Source organism: Odontesthes bonariensis, chromosome 1, assembly GCF_027942865.1.
Source record: "Odontesthes bonariensis isolate fOdoBon6 chromosome 1, fOdoBon6.hap1, whole genome shotgun sequence".
Classification (NCBI taxonomy): Eukaryota; Metazoa; Chordata; class Actinopteri; order Atheriniformes; family Atherinopsidae; genus Odontesthes; species Odontesthes bonariensis.
In genome coordinates, this window is record NC_134506.1 from 31,675,617 (window position 1) to 31,687,880 (window position 12,264).

The 12,264-nt window shown below is 42.2% G+C and overlaps 1 protein-coding gene across 3 annotated transcripts in view; it reads left to right on the plus strand.

The window, feature by feature from the left end:
- myo5aa (myosin VAa) overlaps positions 1–4,748 on the plus strand; it is a 50,110-nt gene extending 45,362 nt beyond the window's left edge. For all 3 annotated transcript variants that reach the window (XM_075464295.1, XM_075464287.1, XM_075464291.1), the window contains 4 exons: positions 57–339; positions 439–613; positions 778–858; positions 1,348–4,748. In XM_075464295.1, coding sequence (XP_075320410.1) covers positions 57–339; positions 439–613; positions 778–858; positions 1,348–1,500 — 692 coding nt within the window. In that variant the 3' untranslated portion in view covers positions 1,501–4,748. The remainder of the gene's footprint in view (positions 1–56; positions 340–438; positions 614–777; positions 859–1,347) is intronic.
- The last annotated feature ends 7,516 nt before the right edge of the window (positions 4,749–12,264 follow it).

Genomic DNA, 12,264 nt, shown 5'->3' on the forward strand with positions numbered 1-12,264 from the left:
AGCTGCTAAGTGTGTGTGTGTGTGTGTGTGTGTGTGTGTGTGTGTGTTCCGTGCAGTATCTGGCATGTTGGAACATGAAACCATCCAGGGCGTGTCAGGGGTGAAGCCCACAGGTCTCCGCAAGCGCACTTCCAGCATCGCAGACGAGGGCACCTACACCCTGGAGTCCATCCTACGGCAGCTCAGTGCCTTCCACTCCACCATGTGCCAGCACGGCACCGACCCCGAGCTCATCAAGCAGGTGGTGAAGCAGCAGTTTTACATCATCGGAGCCGTCACCCTCAACAACCTGCTGCTACGCAAGGACATGTGCTCCTGGAGCAAAGGCATGCAGATCAGGTAGGAGAGGTTATGCCCTGAGTAAGGCTGCGCTGCTTGATGAGGTTTTTGTGTTTGTTTGTTTGTTTTGGAATTGCCTAACCAATGATACGTGTGCAGGTACAACGTGAGTCAGCTGGAGGAGTGGCTCCGAGACAAAGGCCTGATGACTTGTGGAGCCAAAGAGACGCTGGAGCCTCTGATTCAGGCTGCTCAGCTGCTGCAGGTGAAGAAGAAGACCGACGAGGATGCAGAGGCCATCTGCTCCATGTGCCTGGCCCTCACCACTGCTCAGGTAAACTCACCTGTCATTTACCGCACCATGGTAAAGGTAAAGCCCTGCTTTTAGAATGACTTATCAACCTCAGTCTGTCTAGGATCTAAATAAATCAGCCTCTGCAGGCCAGTATTCTTTGTTGGTATGTTCTGTAACTTTTTCCGGTGCTCCGTCTCTTTCAGATTGTAAAGGTCCTGAACCTCTACACTCCTGTCAACGAGTTTGAGGAGAGAGTATCAGTTGCTTTCATAAGAACCATACAGGTATTTTGTTTTTTTCGAACGTATCAGTGATTTATTTTATACCTGCAGAATGAAAATCGAAAGGTAAATGGGAATATTTGTAGAAGAAATTTGATTTTAAACTGTCAGTTTGCTCTCATACTTGATCTTTATATAAGATTTGTCCTGATTGCTATTTAACTTACATTGCACAGGGTATGTTGACCTCTTTGTTGAATCAGCTGTTTTTTTAACAACACTCTTTAAGTGTAATCCTTCTCAGTTTCTAACTATTGTCACTTCAGTGCAGAGTTTAAATGTCCCTTTACATTTTCCCTTCCAACATTTGGGTACTTTTTGGCACAAAATACCAACTAACCAGTTAGTAAGAAATGTTGCCGTCTGACACACTGGGGAAAATAAACACAGTGCTTAACTTTCCCTTTCGTTTGTAACTGAAACAGTTTTTTTTGTTGTTTTTTTTCTTTATACTAAGATATCTAATTCCGTCTGATTTCTCTGTCCTTTCAGACTCGCTTGCGGGACCGCTGTGAGAGTCCCCAGTTACTAATGGACACAAAGATGATTTATCCGGTCACCTTCCCGTTTAACCCCTCCACCCTCGCCCTGGAAACCATCCAGATCCCCAGCTCACTTAACCTGAGCTTCCTCACCCGGGTGTAACCCGAGCCCGCAGGAGCCCCCTGAGCCCCTACAACAGAGTCGTTAAAACATATGCTAAACTTCACATCTGTTCATTCGTTAGGAAACTCTCGCATGCACTTTCTCTCCTTCGGAAATGCAGATGCACACACACACACACACACACACACACACATACAGCACCCAAAACTGCAGCCACTGGTTTCAATCTGGCCTCAAGCCACCAGCCTCCATCCTCTGCTTGTATAAACGCCTGCCACTTAGAGAAGCCACAGGTCCAGATCAACACCTCCTGGTACTTGCTTTCCATCAACACCTGACTGTATCCTAGTGCTCTCAACCGTAGTCACCCCTGATCCTTCCTCCGTGTTTCCAGTAGAGGTTAAGGTAGCTGTTGTCGTCGTCTAGTTCTCCACAGAAAATGCACACACCGATATATATGATAGCAGGCCCTACAGGAGGAGATGACACCTCACAACAGGGAGTAGTTTGGCCAACTGTAGTCTAAAGTGAGTTTGGAGTCCTGGTGCAGAGAGACAGCTGAGAGATAATGAGCAGATGTTGGCCCTCTCTCCTCACCCAGCCTCTGAGCAGGCTTCATCCTGTAGGTTGTCATTTTGATCTCTGAAAAGTGAAGCCAAGACGAAACCCATCACCTGTACTATATTATTTATACATAAATAAATCTATATGAATAATATATATCCTGTATTTAATTTATTGCACTTTGTTGCATTCCCACCCTCCCTTTTTAAGATTAGACGCTTTCTCCATGCAGAGTGAAGGATGGGACCACCACATCCCACGATGAACAGCTCTGTAAAGTTATTAGTTGCACTGTAGTCTATTTATGTCAGTATTAGGCTAAATATATCATATAGTTTAATGAGTTCTGAGTTGCTGAGTCATGTCTTAAAGGAAGAGATGTCGCTCTGTCACTTATTCCTGGCAGATGAAGTGTAGCGCAGGTTTAAGTGAGGGGAGATTTCCAGGGTGCGAGGTTGAAACTCAGAGTTTTACCTGCTACGATCTTTAGCGTTTACAGCTGTCAGCAGAGGAAACGGAGATATTTACTCATCCATGAACACCTTAGAGCAAACGCAGATCTGCATGCACACTTTAACGCTCTGCTCTTTCTTCTCGCTGCTTTTCTTCTGGTCAGAGCCTTGAAAAATGTTTTACCATTGTGACAATGGTGTGCAATTATTGATTTCAGCATCGTCTTTTTTTATGGTTAAGCTTATAGTAGAGCCATGCATCACAGAGCAGAATGGACGGGAAAGATGTTTCTGAAGTTGGTTTAGTTCCTTCAGCTTTACATTTTGTCTGCTGTTTGCCCAAACCCAACACGAACAACAGCTCTGTGGGCTGATATTTTCCACATCTCCTTCGCCCCATGCCTTCCTGTTTTGTGGCACAACATGGACTTTTATTACCAAAACCCAACAGACTGCTAGGTTCATGTTTTTTCTTGTTGTTGTTCTCTATAAGTTCTCTTTGGTGCACAGATTGTTTTTCTCCAGACATATTTGCCACTTGCTTTAAGAGTGTTATTAATACAGTGGAAATAATCGTAGAGCATGCTCTGCTGCTGCCCTTATTTAAGCTGCATGGACTCGGCTTTACGAGCGTCACCAGCCACAAAAATCATTTTCAAAGAAAAAGAAGCCTCGGTGCAGTTGAGTTGTGTGACGAGTCGCCGGTAATCCTCCCGTGTTGTCCCAAAGACTCCTCCGTCTTCATTAACACGGTCCCCGCCGCCTCCTGTTCAGCACCTTTTCCTTTACTTCCTGTTGTGCCGTTAGTATTAACAGTCAACCCTTATTGTTATGATGTTGTATTACAATTGGAAGGAAAGTTTTCTGCGTGAATGCCCATCAGAACTGGACTTTAATTTTTTAGAAAGTTAAGTGTGGAAGAATCAAGCAAAGAAAAAAGAAAATGTAAGGACACACAATATTTTTTGCAGCGACATGAGCCGTGGAAATATCACCACTGAGAGGAAAAATGAGAACTAATCACAGTGAAATATCTTGTTGAATGCTGAACTCCTGAGTTCAAGTGGGCTCGCATGTTCTGTGTGACACTTTATTGTCCACCTGCATCGACCGTGGCTACTTTCTATCAATCGGCCTTTAGTTACGCGTGTGCGTAGTGTGACGTATAGCTCGTGTAAAGACGACATATCTGCTGGCGGTGCGGGAAGGCTGTTAACCGAAGGAGTCAATCAACCACATGAATGTTTTTAATGTTGATCAAGTGTTTTCATGATTTCAGCTGCATATTGTAGACGAAGCCTTACCTGAATTACTTGCTATGTGAATGACTTCTTATCATCGACATTGTGGCATTGTTGCGTTCTGTCAGTGCGGTGTTTGTAAGGTGATTTGTTTGAACGTGATCGTTTTATTTTGGTAACGAGCTCTGTTGTCCAACAGCTGGTGTCACAGGTGGTTTGCGCTGTTTATCCGTCAGCCAGAATGCACCTTTTTTTGTTTTTTGTAACACTGCAGAGGAAAAAAAGTTAAAAATCGATGTGCATGGACTGAAGAGAGCAGAAAAAAAAAGCCCCCCCCCTCCCTTATTCTGTTTTTGTTTTCCTTCAATTTCTGCCACATTTTCACTCAACCGCGGCCCGTAAACGCTTCCTCTTTGCACGTTCCCAATGTGACCAGATGATTCTGTTTCTTCGGCTCTATTAACACGACCAATTAAGTAAAGCCACAGGTGTGACGGATGCAGCTCAGACTGTGCTGGGAGATGACAGCGGGAAGGCTGGCCTAGTTTCAGAGGGGGGGTGGCATCCCTTGGTTTGTTTTCTCGAGCCAAGATGGCGTGCCGGTTTGTTTCCCTGGGCTTCTCGTGGGCACTCAGGACAGGAGAAAATGCCATTTGCTTCATTCTCCACTTTTTCGTTGTTTTATTTTTTTTACATGAAGGAAGGAGTCAGTTGTAAGATATGGCATAGACATTATAAATGCCCATTGTTCTTATCAGCACTAGAATTAATCATGACATTTTAAAAAAGTAGTTGCAAACAGAAGCTGTGTCATCCCCCCCAGCTGTTGTGTTACTGGTGCAAACATCCCGCAGCCAGTATCAGGTGTTTCCTCCAAACCCATGTGTACATTTGACAAACTGGACTGTTTGTAGTTTCCGGTAGCTGTGCTTCGTGAATGTGTTCACCGTTAAGAAACTTGGAATAAATTGTCAAACCTGTAAAAGTCAAAATAAAATAATTCAGCACTGTCAGATTGTCAGTGAGAGAGTTTCTGTGTTGTTGTGTGTTTTCTTCCTTGAAAACGTTTTTCCAGGTGTTTTTCTTTCTTTTCATTTTGCCAAACGAAAACTCTGTAAGATCATATGTATTTGACACCCAGTGACGTCACAAGGTCTAAAGCCTACACTAAAGGTACATGTAATGGATTGAGTGTGATGGGATCACCCAGGTCTACTTATAATGAACATTTATAACAAGGTCAGAAAACATAAATATGTGGATGCATTCTGATTCTGATGGATTAAAACCTTTTAATTCAGATTTCCTCCATTTATTTTTTGAGGTGATTTACGATAATGATTGCGTTTTATTGATTATTTTTTTAAACCAATCTGGTCTCACAGTAAAAGTGACACTTCAGGCCTTGTGGGATGATGCTGCAGGAAGGTATGAAGCATGGAGGTAAAAGCAGAGCAGAGTCACGGCTTAAACACTTTACTAAGAAGCTTACTGTACCCGCTCTGTCCCTCGCTGACAATCCTCCTCACTGGAACAACTCTGCTTACATCTACAGCGACGGGTGCCTGCTGTGCAAGAGGACAAAAAAAAATTTAATTTGTGAGGTAAGATCTGTCATTCAGTCGTTTCAGATCAATCTGTGGAAACGCGGAATTGCAAAGCTGATCTCCGCACCTGTGCTCTCTGTTTCACTGTATCTGCTGGGATTGAAAACCCTTTCATTTGAAACTTGAAATATAGAAACAAGAAGTATGTGACTGCTAAATGTTCATTTTTCAGCTGTGTTGTTTGCACAAAACTGTAAATTAGAGATACCCGTGTTTAATCATACATTCAGAGCCTGTAGAGTGAGAACTTCACCTGGAAACATCAGCTTTGATTCATGTGTAGAGAAAGTAGCAGCCCGGTGAATTTGCAGTTGTAGGTGAAACGTGTAACACAATCCCAAATTATGACTGTGCCTCTCATATGTGATGGTATGGTGTGAAGTTTTTTGTGATGTCTTATTTCACTAAGATAATGAAACACAAGTTTATAATGCATTTAGAGTGCATTGCATCGTACTGAATGTGTGCCTTTCCAAGAATAGCCGCTCTCCTCTGCTCTGGAGCTTTGAGAAGGATCAGACTGGAGTAGATTACCAACTACTTATCTCCTGTTTAGCCTCCACCAACTATAACACACACACACACACGTAGACTGTGATCATAAAAATAAAATAAAACGTCTTGATTAAAGAAAAATCAAAAACAATCCCCAGCTCCAGAGTTCATCTTTATGTGTTGGTTTTCCACAGGTGATTTGGTGATCCTCTGCAGCCATGTGTGACCAGACGTTCATGGCGGCCACTTTTGGCCCATGTGACAGCTGTGGGAAAGCAAGTCCTCTGATGAACATCTACATTAAGAGTGAAGCCACCAACTACTGCTCCTTCTGCCTAGAAGTGGTAATGCTCTCCTTCAGTTTCCATCACTGAACTGCTGCAGAATGACATTTACAAATATATATTTTCTACTTATTAGCTTTTAGCTTATTTAACTGCTTGTTTCACCTCGTCATCCTATAAAGTGAACCAAATTACCAACTGGTTAATGGTTTCAATCTCAGTGGGTCAATCATCTGTAAGAGAGACAGATGACTTTCTTTATGTAATAAAAGATTGATTTAATTCAGTTGTAGAACTGTCCTTTCAATTAGCTGACTATCTCACACGCCTTGCTCCCCATTTCTTGATCTAAGGACGCACCCCACTGCAACACCTTTTGATAAACAACTGTTTTGAAGTATCGCATATATGCAGAGAAGTTATGAGGGCCCCGACTCTGCCTCCTCATTTCTCAGCCTACGCCACACCAGTGTGTGCTGTCGCCGCTTTATCAGTACACGCACGTTATTTAACATGCTATTTTCACATGTGTGGATCAGAGAGCTTGGGTATACTTTGATTTGGCCCCGAGGCTAAAATTAAAAATAATAATTGATAAAAAAAAAAAAAAAAGCTACCAATTTTCAAGAGAGCAACTACTTTCTGCTGCACTACCAGCACTGAGCTATCAGCTAAACTCTTATTAACCCCTCTTGTTAGCTGGTATTAGCACTACTGCATAGTTAGCTTTGATAAGCCAAATCAATATAGGGATTATAGGGAATTATTCACTGAGTCTGGTCCATTTTTTTCTTTAGCACAAGTTTCTTGTGTTTACCTTGAATCCAAATCTAGCCTAGCAAGTGACTGTTGTGAATAGGGCAGCTGACAACAAGGGAAAGACCATGTGACAGATTGGAAAGACAGCTGACAGGAGGCAAAGACCCCAAAGGTGCTGCCATAGGCTAGCAATCCATGGTAGCAGTAGCAAGGCCTAGCAGCTTTGTTACAACCAGCATAAGCTACAAGTAAATTAAGGAGAATACCCCTAGGGTCAGCAAGAGCAGGGGCGGAAGATGACTCACAGGCAGACTACATGGCAACTGACACTGGAACGAACATGACTATGAGGTGGAGATGTGACTCTGAAGGATAGGGGCACGGACTTATTCTCTGGGGCTAGAACTGGGCAGAATAGTTCTCAGAGCAAAGAGAGCGTAGCTGGAGAAAATAAAAGTGGTAGGCCAGAGAGAAATAAGCTCCAGGTTTGTCCTTGTGGCTGGCAAAAAGTAACGACAGTTAGAGGCCTTAAAATGCATCAGGGAAGAAAAAGATGCGTGGTAAAAGAAGGGCAGTGTGGCCGCATCGATCAGTACTTTTTAAGAAGTCAAACGAGTAAGTCGGATGAAGTCCAGCGGCAGGTAGAAAACCACAGTCAAAAGGATATCAATAGCTAGAGGTGGAGGAGGAGGTTCTAATATGGGATGCAGCTGATACTGAGGTGAATAGGCCGGTTATAGAGATAAATATGGAGCAGAAAGCCAGAGTTCAGTGGCCTAGGGCTAATAGCAACAAAGAATGGGAGGCAGTCAATAAAGATTTGTCAATAATATTGGGTAGGTTAGGAGGAAATGTAAGCCATAGGCTAGAGAAGATGGGAGATATAATTTACTCCTATGGTGTAGAGAGATTTGGGGTGCAAGATAGAAAGAGGGTTGAAAAAGTACATTTAGTTAAGTCTAGATGGCAAAAAGAGATGGAGAAATTGGTTAAGGAAAGAAGAAATTTAAGAAAGCAGTGGAAAAGAGCTACAGAAGAAGAGAGGGCATTAATGTTTTGCAGGAAGAATTGAGAAGCAGGCTAGCAATACTCAGAAGGGCTGAATGTCTTAGGAAAAAGAGAAAGAAGAAAGAATATGTAAGGGCTGCGTTTTACAGGGACCCGTTCAAGTTTGTTAAAGGGTTGTTTAACCAGGAAAAGGGAGGGCAGCTTAAGGCAACAAAGTCAGAGGTGGAAGAGTATCTAAGAAATACATATTCAGATCTTGAGCAGTGTAGAGTAGTAGGCCTTCTACCTGGCATGCCACCATTAGGAGAAATAGCTCATAAGATGGATGTTAGACCACCTAGGTGGAAGGAGGTTGAGGAGGTAGTCAGGCGTGCAAAGGATGATCTCTCTCTTAAATGTAGAGGGGAAGATTTTCTTTAGTGCGGTTGCACCAAGATTAGCTAGTTATTTAGAAAAGAATAGCTTAAAGGAGAATTCCGGCCATTTTACAAACATATCCCATCTGTTGGAGACCCAGGGAAGTTGACCAAAGGGAAAACCGCGAGAAATTTTCATGCCCGTTGCGCAAAGTTTTCCAATTGCGCTGATTTCTATGAAAGCGGGCTCTTTCGGGCAAGCGTTTAACATTTTCTGAGGCTCTTAACGTGTATCAAAATACTTTTGACCGATTTGGCTGTGTTGTCAGTAGCAATACAATTCAACCCAGGGGCTAACCATACCATTAGCTAGCACAGACATTATACATTTGGAGATTTCAAAAACAGCGCACCTACCTCTCTCAGCTTCCGTGTTCCACAGGCGCGCGCACAAATTAATCGATCGCCGAAGTCATACACTATAGTATTCCAAAATTGTCTTTTTGTCCACCAAAAACGACCCTCGGGAACCGAACTACACATTGCCATGTTTGTTATTGTTTCCTATCGAACAACTGACTCGTTTCAACACCCATTTTCGCCGTGATGTCATGACGTGTCACATGACTGCTGGAAGGAACATGGATGATATGACGTTAGCCATGTATGAAGAGAATACTTGAGACTTAATAAAAATCTAAAGTGGGCTGGTATGAAAATCAAACCTACTAAGTCTAGAAGTATCTCAATAAGTAGAGGGAAATTAAGTGATAGAAAGTTTGTAATAGATGAAGAAAGCATTCCAATAATAAAGGAAAAGGCAGTAAAGAGTTTAGGCAGGTGGTATCAGGCAGACATGAATGATGGAGAGCAGTCAGTGCAGTTTCGGGAAGATGTTGCTAAGGGACTGGATAGAATAGATAAATCAGGGCTTCCAGGAAAGTTGAAGCTGTGGTGTCTGCAGTTTGGATTGTTTCCTAGGTTGATGTGGCCACTGTCTGTGTATGAGATTCCATCATCTGTTGCAGAAAAAAATTGAAAGATTAGTTAGTTTTTATATTAGGAAGTGGCTATGTGTTCCTAGATGTTGAAGTACTGTGGCACTGTATGGGAAAGGCATACTCCAGCTCCCAGTATCTAGTCTAGTAGAGGAGTTTAAATGTACTAAAGTTACAACAGAGCTCCTGTTAGCTGGGAGTAAAGATGTGGTAGTTCGTAAGGTGGTTCCAAACCCAACCAAGGGGAGGAAATGGAAACCAAGAGTTGCAGCTCAGGAGGCAGAAGCAACTCTTAGACATACGGAGATTGTGGGTAATGTTCAAATAGGCCGGGGAGGCTTGGGGCTTGGCCCAGGCAAACCAGTGTGGAGTAGAGCAGGTCCCAAAGAGAAGAGAAAGCTAGTTGTTGAGCAGATTCTTAGACAGGAGGAAATGTTAAGCGGTGCAAAGGCAGTGTCTCAGGCTAAGCAGGGAAGATTATTGAATTGGGAAGGTGTAGAGAAGAAAGAGCTTAGTTGGAAAGAACTGTGGAGTATGGACGAAAGGAGTATTAGATTTTTGATTGGGGCAACATATGATGTATTGCCAACTCCCCAGAACCTAAAACTCTGGGTAAATAGAGACCCGGTATGTTCGTTATGTTCAGGTACTGCAACTCTAAGGAATATTTTGTCAGGTTGTAAGGTTAGTCTGTCACAAGGCCGGTATACATGGCGACATGACCAAGTATTAAGAAGTTTAGCTGCAGGTATTAAAGATAAACGAAGGCAGGTAAATTTAGGAGGGCCTAAGGTGAAGAGAGTGGCAAATCAGTCTGTTCAAGAGGGGGAGAAAGTTAAAAAGACGATAAGGAGGCACGGCAGCTTAGAGGATGCTTGTGATTGGGAGATGCAGGTAGATTTAGGAGATAAGCTAGTTGTTCCCCAGGAAATAGCCCCTACAAAGGCCTGATATAGTCATGTGGTCTAGGAGTAGAATGAGAGTCTATTTCATAGAGCTGACTGTTCCTTGGGAGGAATTAGTAGTAGAAGCATATGAAAGGAAAAAGCTTAGATATGTGGAGTTGGGGGCAGAAGCAGAGCAGCGAGGATGGAAAGTTAGGATATGTCCAGTGGAAGTAGGATGTAGAGGATTTGTTGCAAAGTCTGTTGTCTCATTGTTGAAGGAGTTGGGTGAAAGTGGACAGAGTGTGAGGAAAATAGTGAAGGAATTGTCAGATGAGGCAGTAAAGTCTTGTCAGTGGATTTGGATTAGAAGAAGTAATACTAGCTTGGGGCCCAGCAGGGGGAACACTTAGGGTAAACAGACTCTTGGAAGAAGCAAGGAAGAAATCCAGGATATGTTTAAGTGGAGGGTGTAGCCCATAGACATATTTACGTAGACGCATCATAGACTGACGCTGCCTATTGGAGCTGACGTATCAGCTCGGCCGCCATCTTCGATGGGTCTCCAATGCCCCCACATTGCATTTATTTCGACTGAGGAAGGTGTATATCCCCAACTACAATAATCCTAACTCCCCAAATTTTTACCGGATTTTCACACGGTTTGGTTTGTTACAAACAGCAGAGATTTAGTTATGATACAGGACGCTGTCACACATTAAAAATATGTGCTTTCATGCTGAAAGACTTTGTATTATGCTCTTTAACAAAGACATATGGTAGTCTATGGCATATTGATAAATGTATAAATTAATTTAAATATAAATTTTATATTTTAATGAAATAACAAGTTTGATTGTTCATTTAAATTTGTTTCTCTCTCTCACACACACACACACACACACTAATACATACATATATAGGATTGAGCAGGATTGTTGTCTTAATCCTGCTCCACCAACAGACTCAAAAACTCTTGTTCCTCTGGCCATCAGGCTGTACAACAGCTCTCAGTGATGGCACTTCTGAATTTCACTGATCACTTTATATTTTTAAACTGTTTTTTTTTATTGTTTTTTAAATTCTTAGATTGTTTTAAAGTGTTTATAATTGTATAAACATTTTTATTGCTTTATTATGGCTGCTACTGGATGCTTGAATTTCCTTCGGGATCAATAAAGTATATCTATCTATCTATCTATCTATCTATCTATCTATACATACATACATACAAGCTCCCATTAATAGGATTCAAGGATTTTTTTATTTGTCATTGTATTCCTACAACAAAATTTTGTTGGCACTCAAGAAAAACAGGGAAAAAAACAACAATGAAAAAAGTAGTCGTGAATAAAAATAAATAAATAAATAAAGTGTCGAGTAGTAAAAACAGTTATATGGTGGAAGTAAACATTGACGCAGTACATGTAATATAATGTTGCACATATAATGTACGAGCTCAATACATTTTTTTAAAGGCATAGAAAAGTTAGAAAGCGTTATAATTCCAGGTCATTCCAACGTCCTACACTACCCTGTTAGGCTTGCAACTGGGGCTGGGGAGCTAAAACCCTTGAAAAAGAACTGTTTTGCACAGCTTCTTGCGTATACTGGCACTCTGTAACTCCAGGGTAGTTAATTTTGCGATGTGGTGCAGCCTTACTTTGTGAAATACAGACACCACAAATGACACAAGCATCATCTCTAAGCCTGACAATCTCACCCGTCCTGTCAAAGCTTTGACGACTCAGTCGCAACAAACCCTCCCGTCTTATAGCAACTACCCATTGCCTCCTCAAGCCTGTATCACTGGGAAACCTTTAAAATATGAAGAAGAAAAAAACAAAACAACAAGAGACGATGAGAGAGAGTAGGCTACCAGTCCCCGCTGTAATAGCGTTACACGTAACGTTAGTTATGATGACATTATATTTTATATGGTAAAATAACCTAAATTATTGTTTAATCTTACTTGTGAACGGTAATCCCACGCGATCTGGTATCAATACTGCGCCGGTTATTGCAACCGTAAACCGCACTAAATACGAACATAGTTGCTCATAGAGTGAGGAGACCCATCCAATATGGCGGCGACGCTGTTACGTTCCAGCACGCCATGAGGCGTCTACGCATATTATTTCGATGGTGTGTCCCA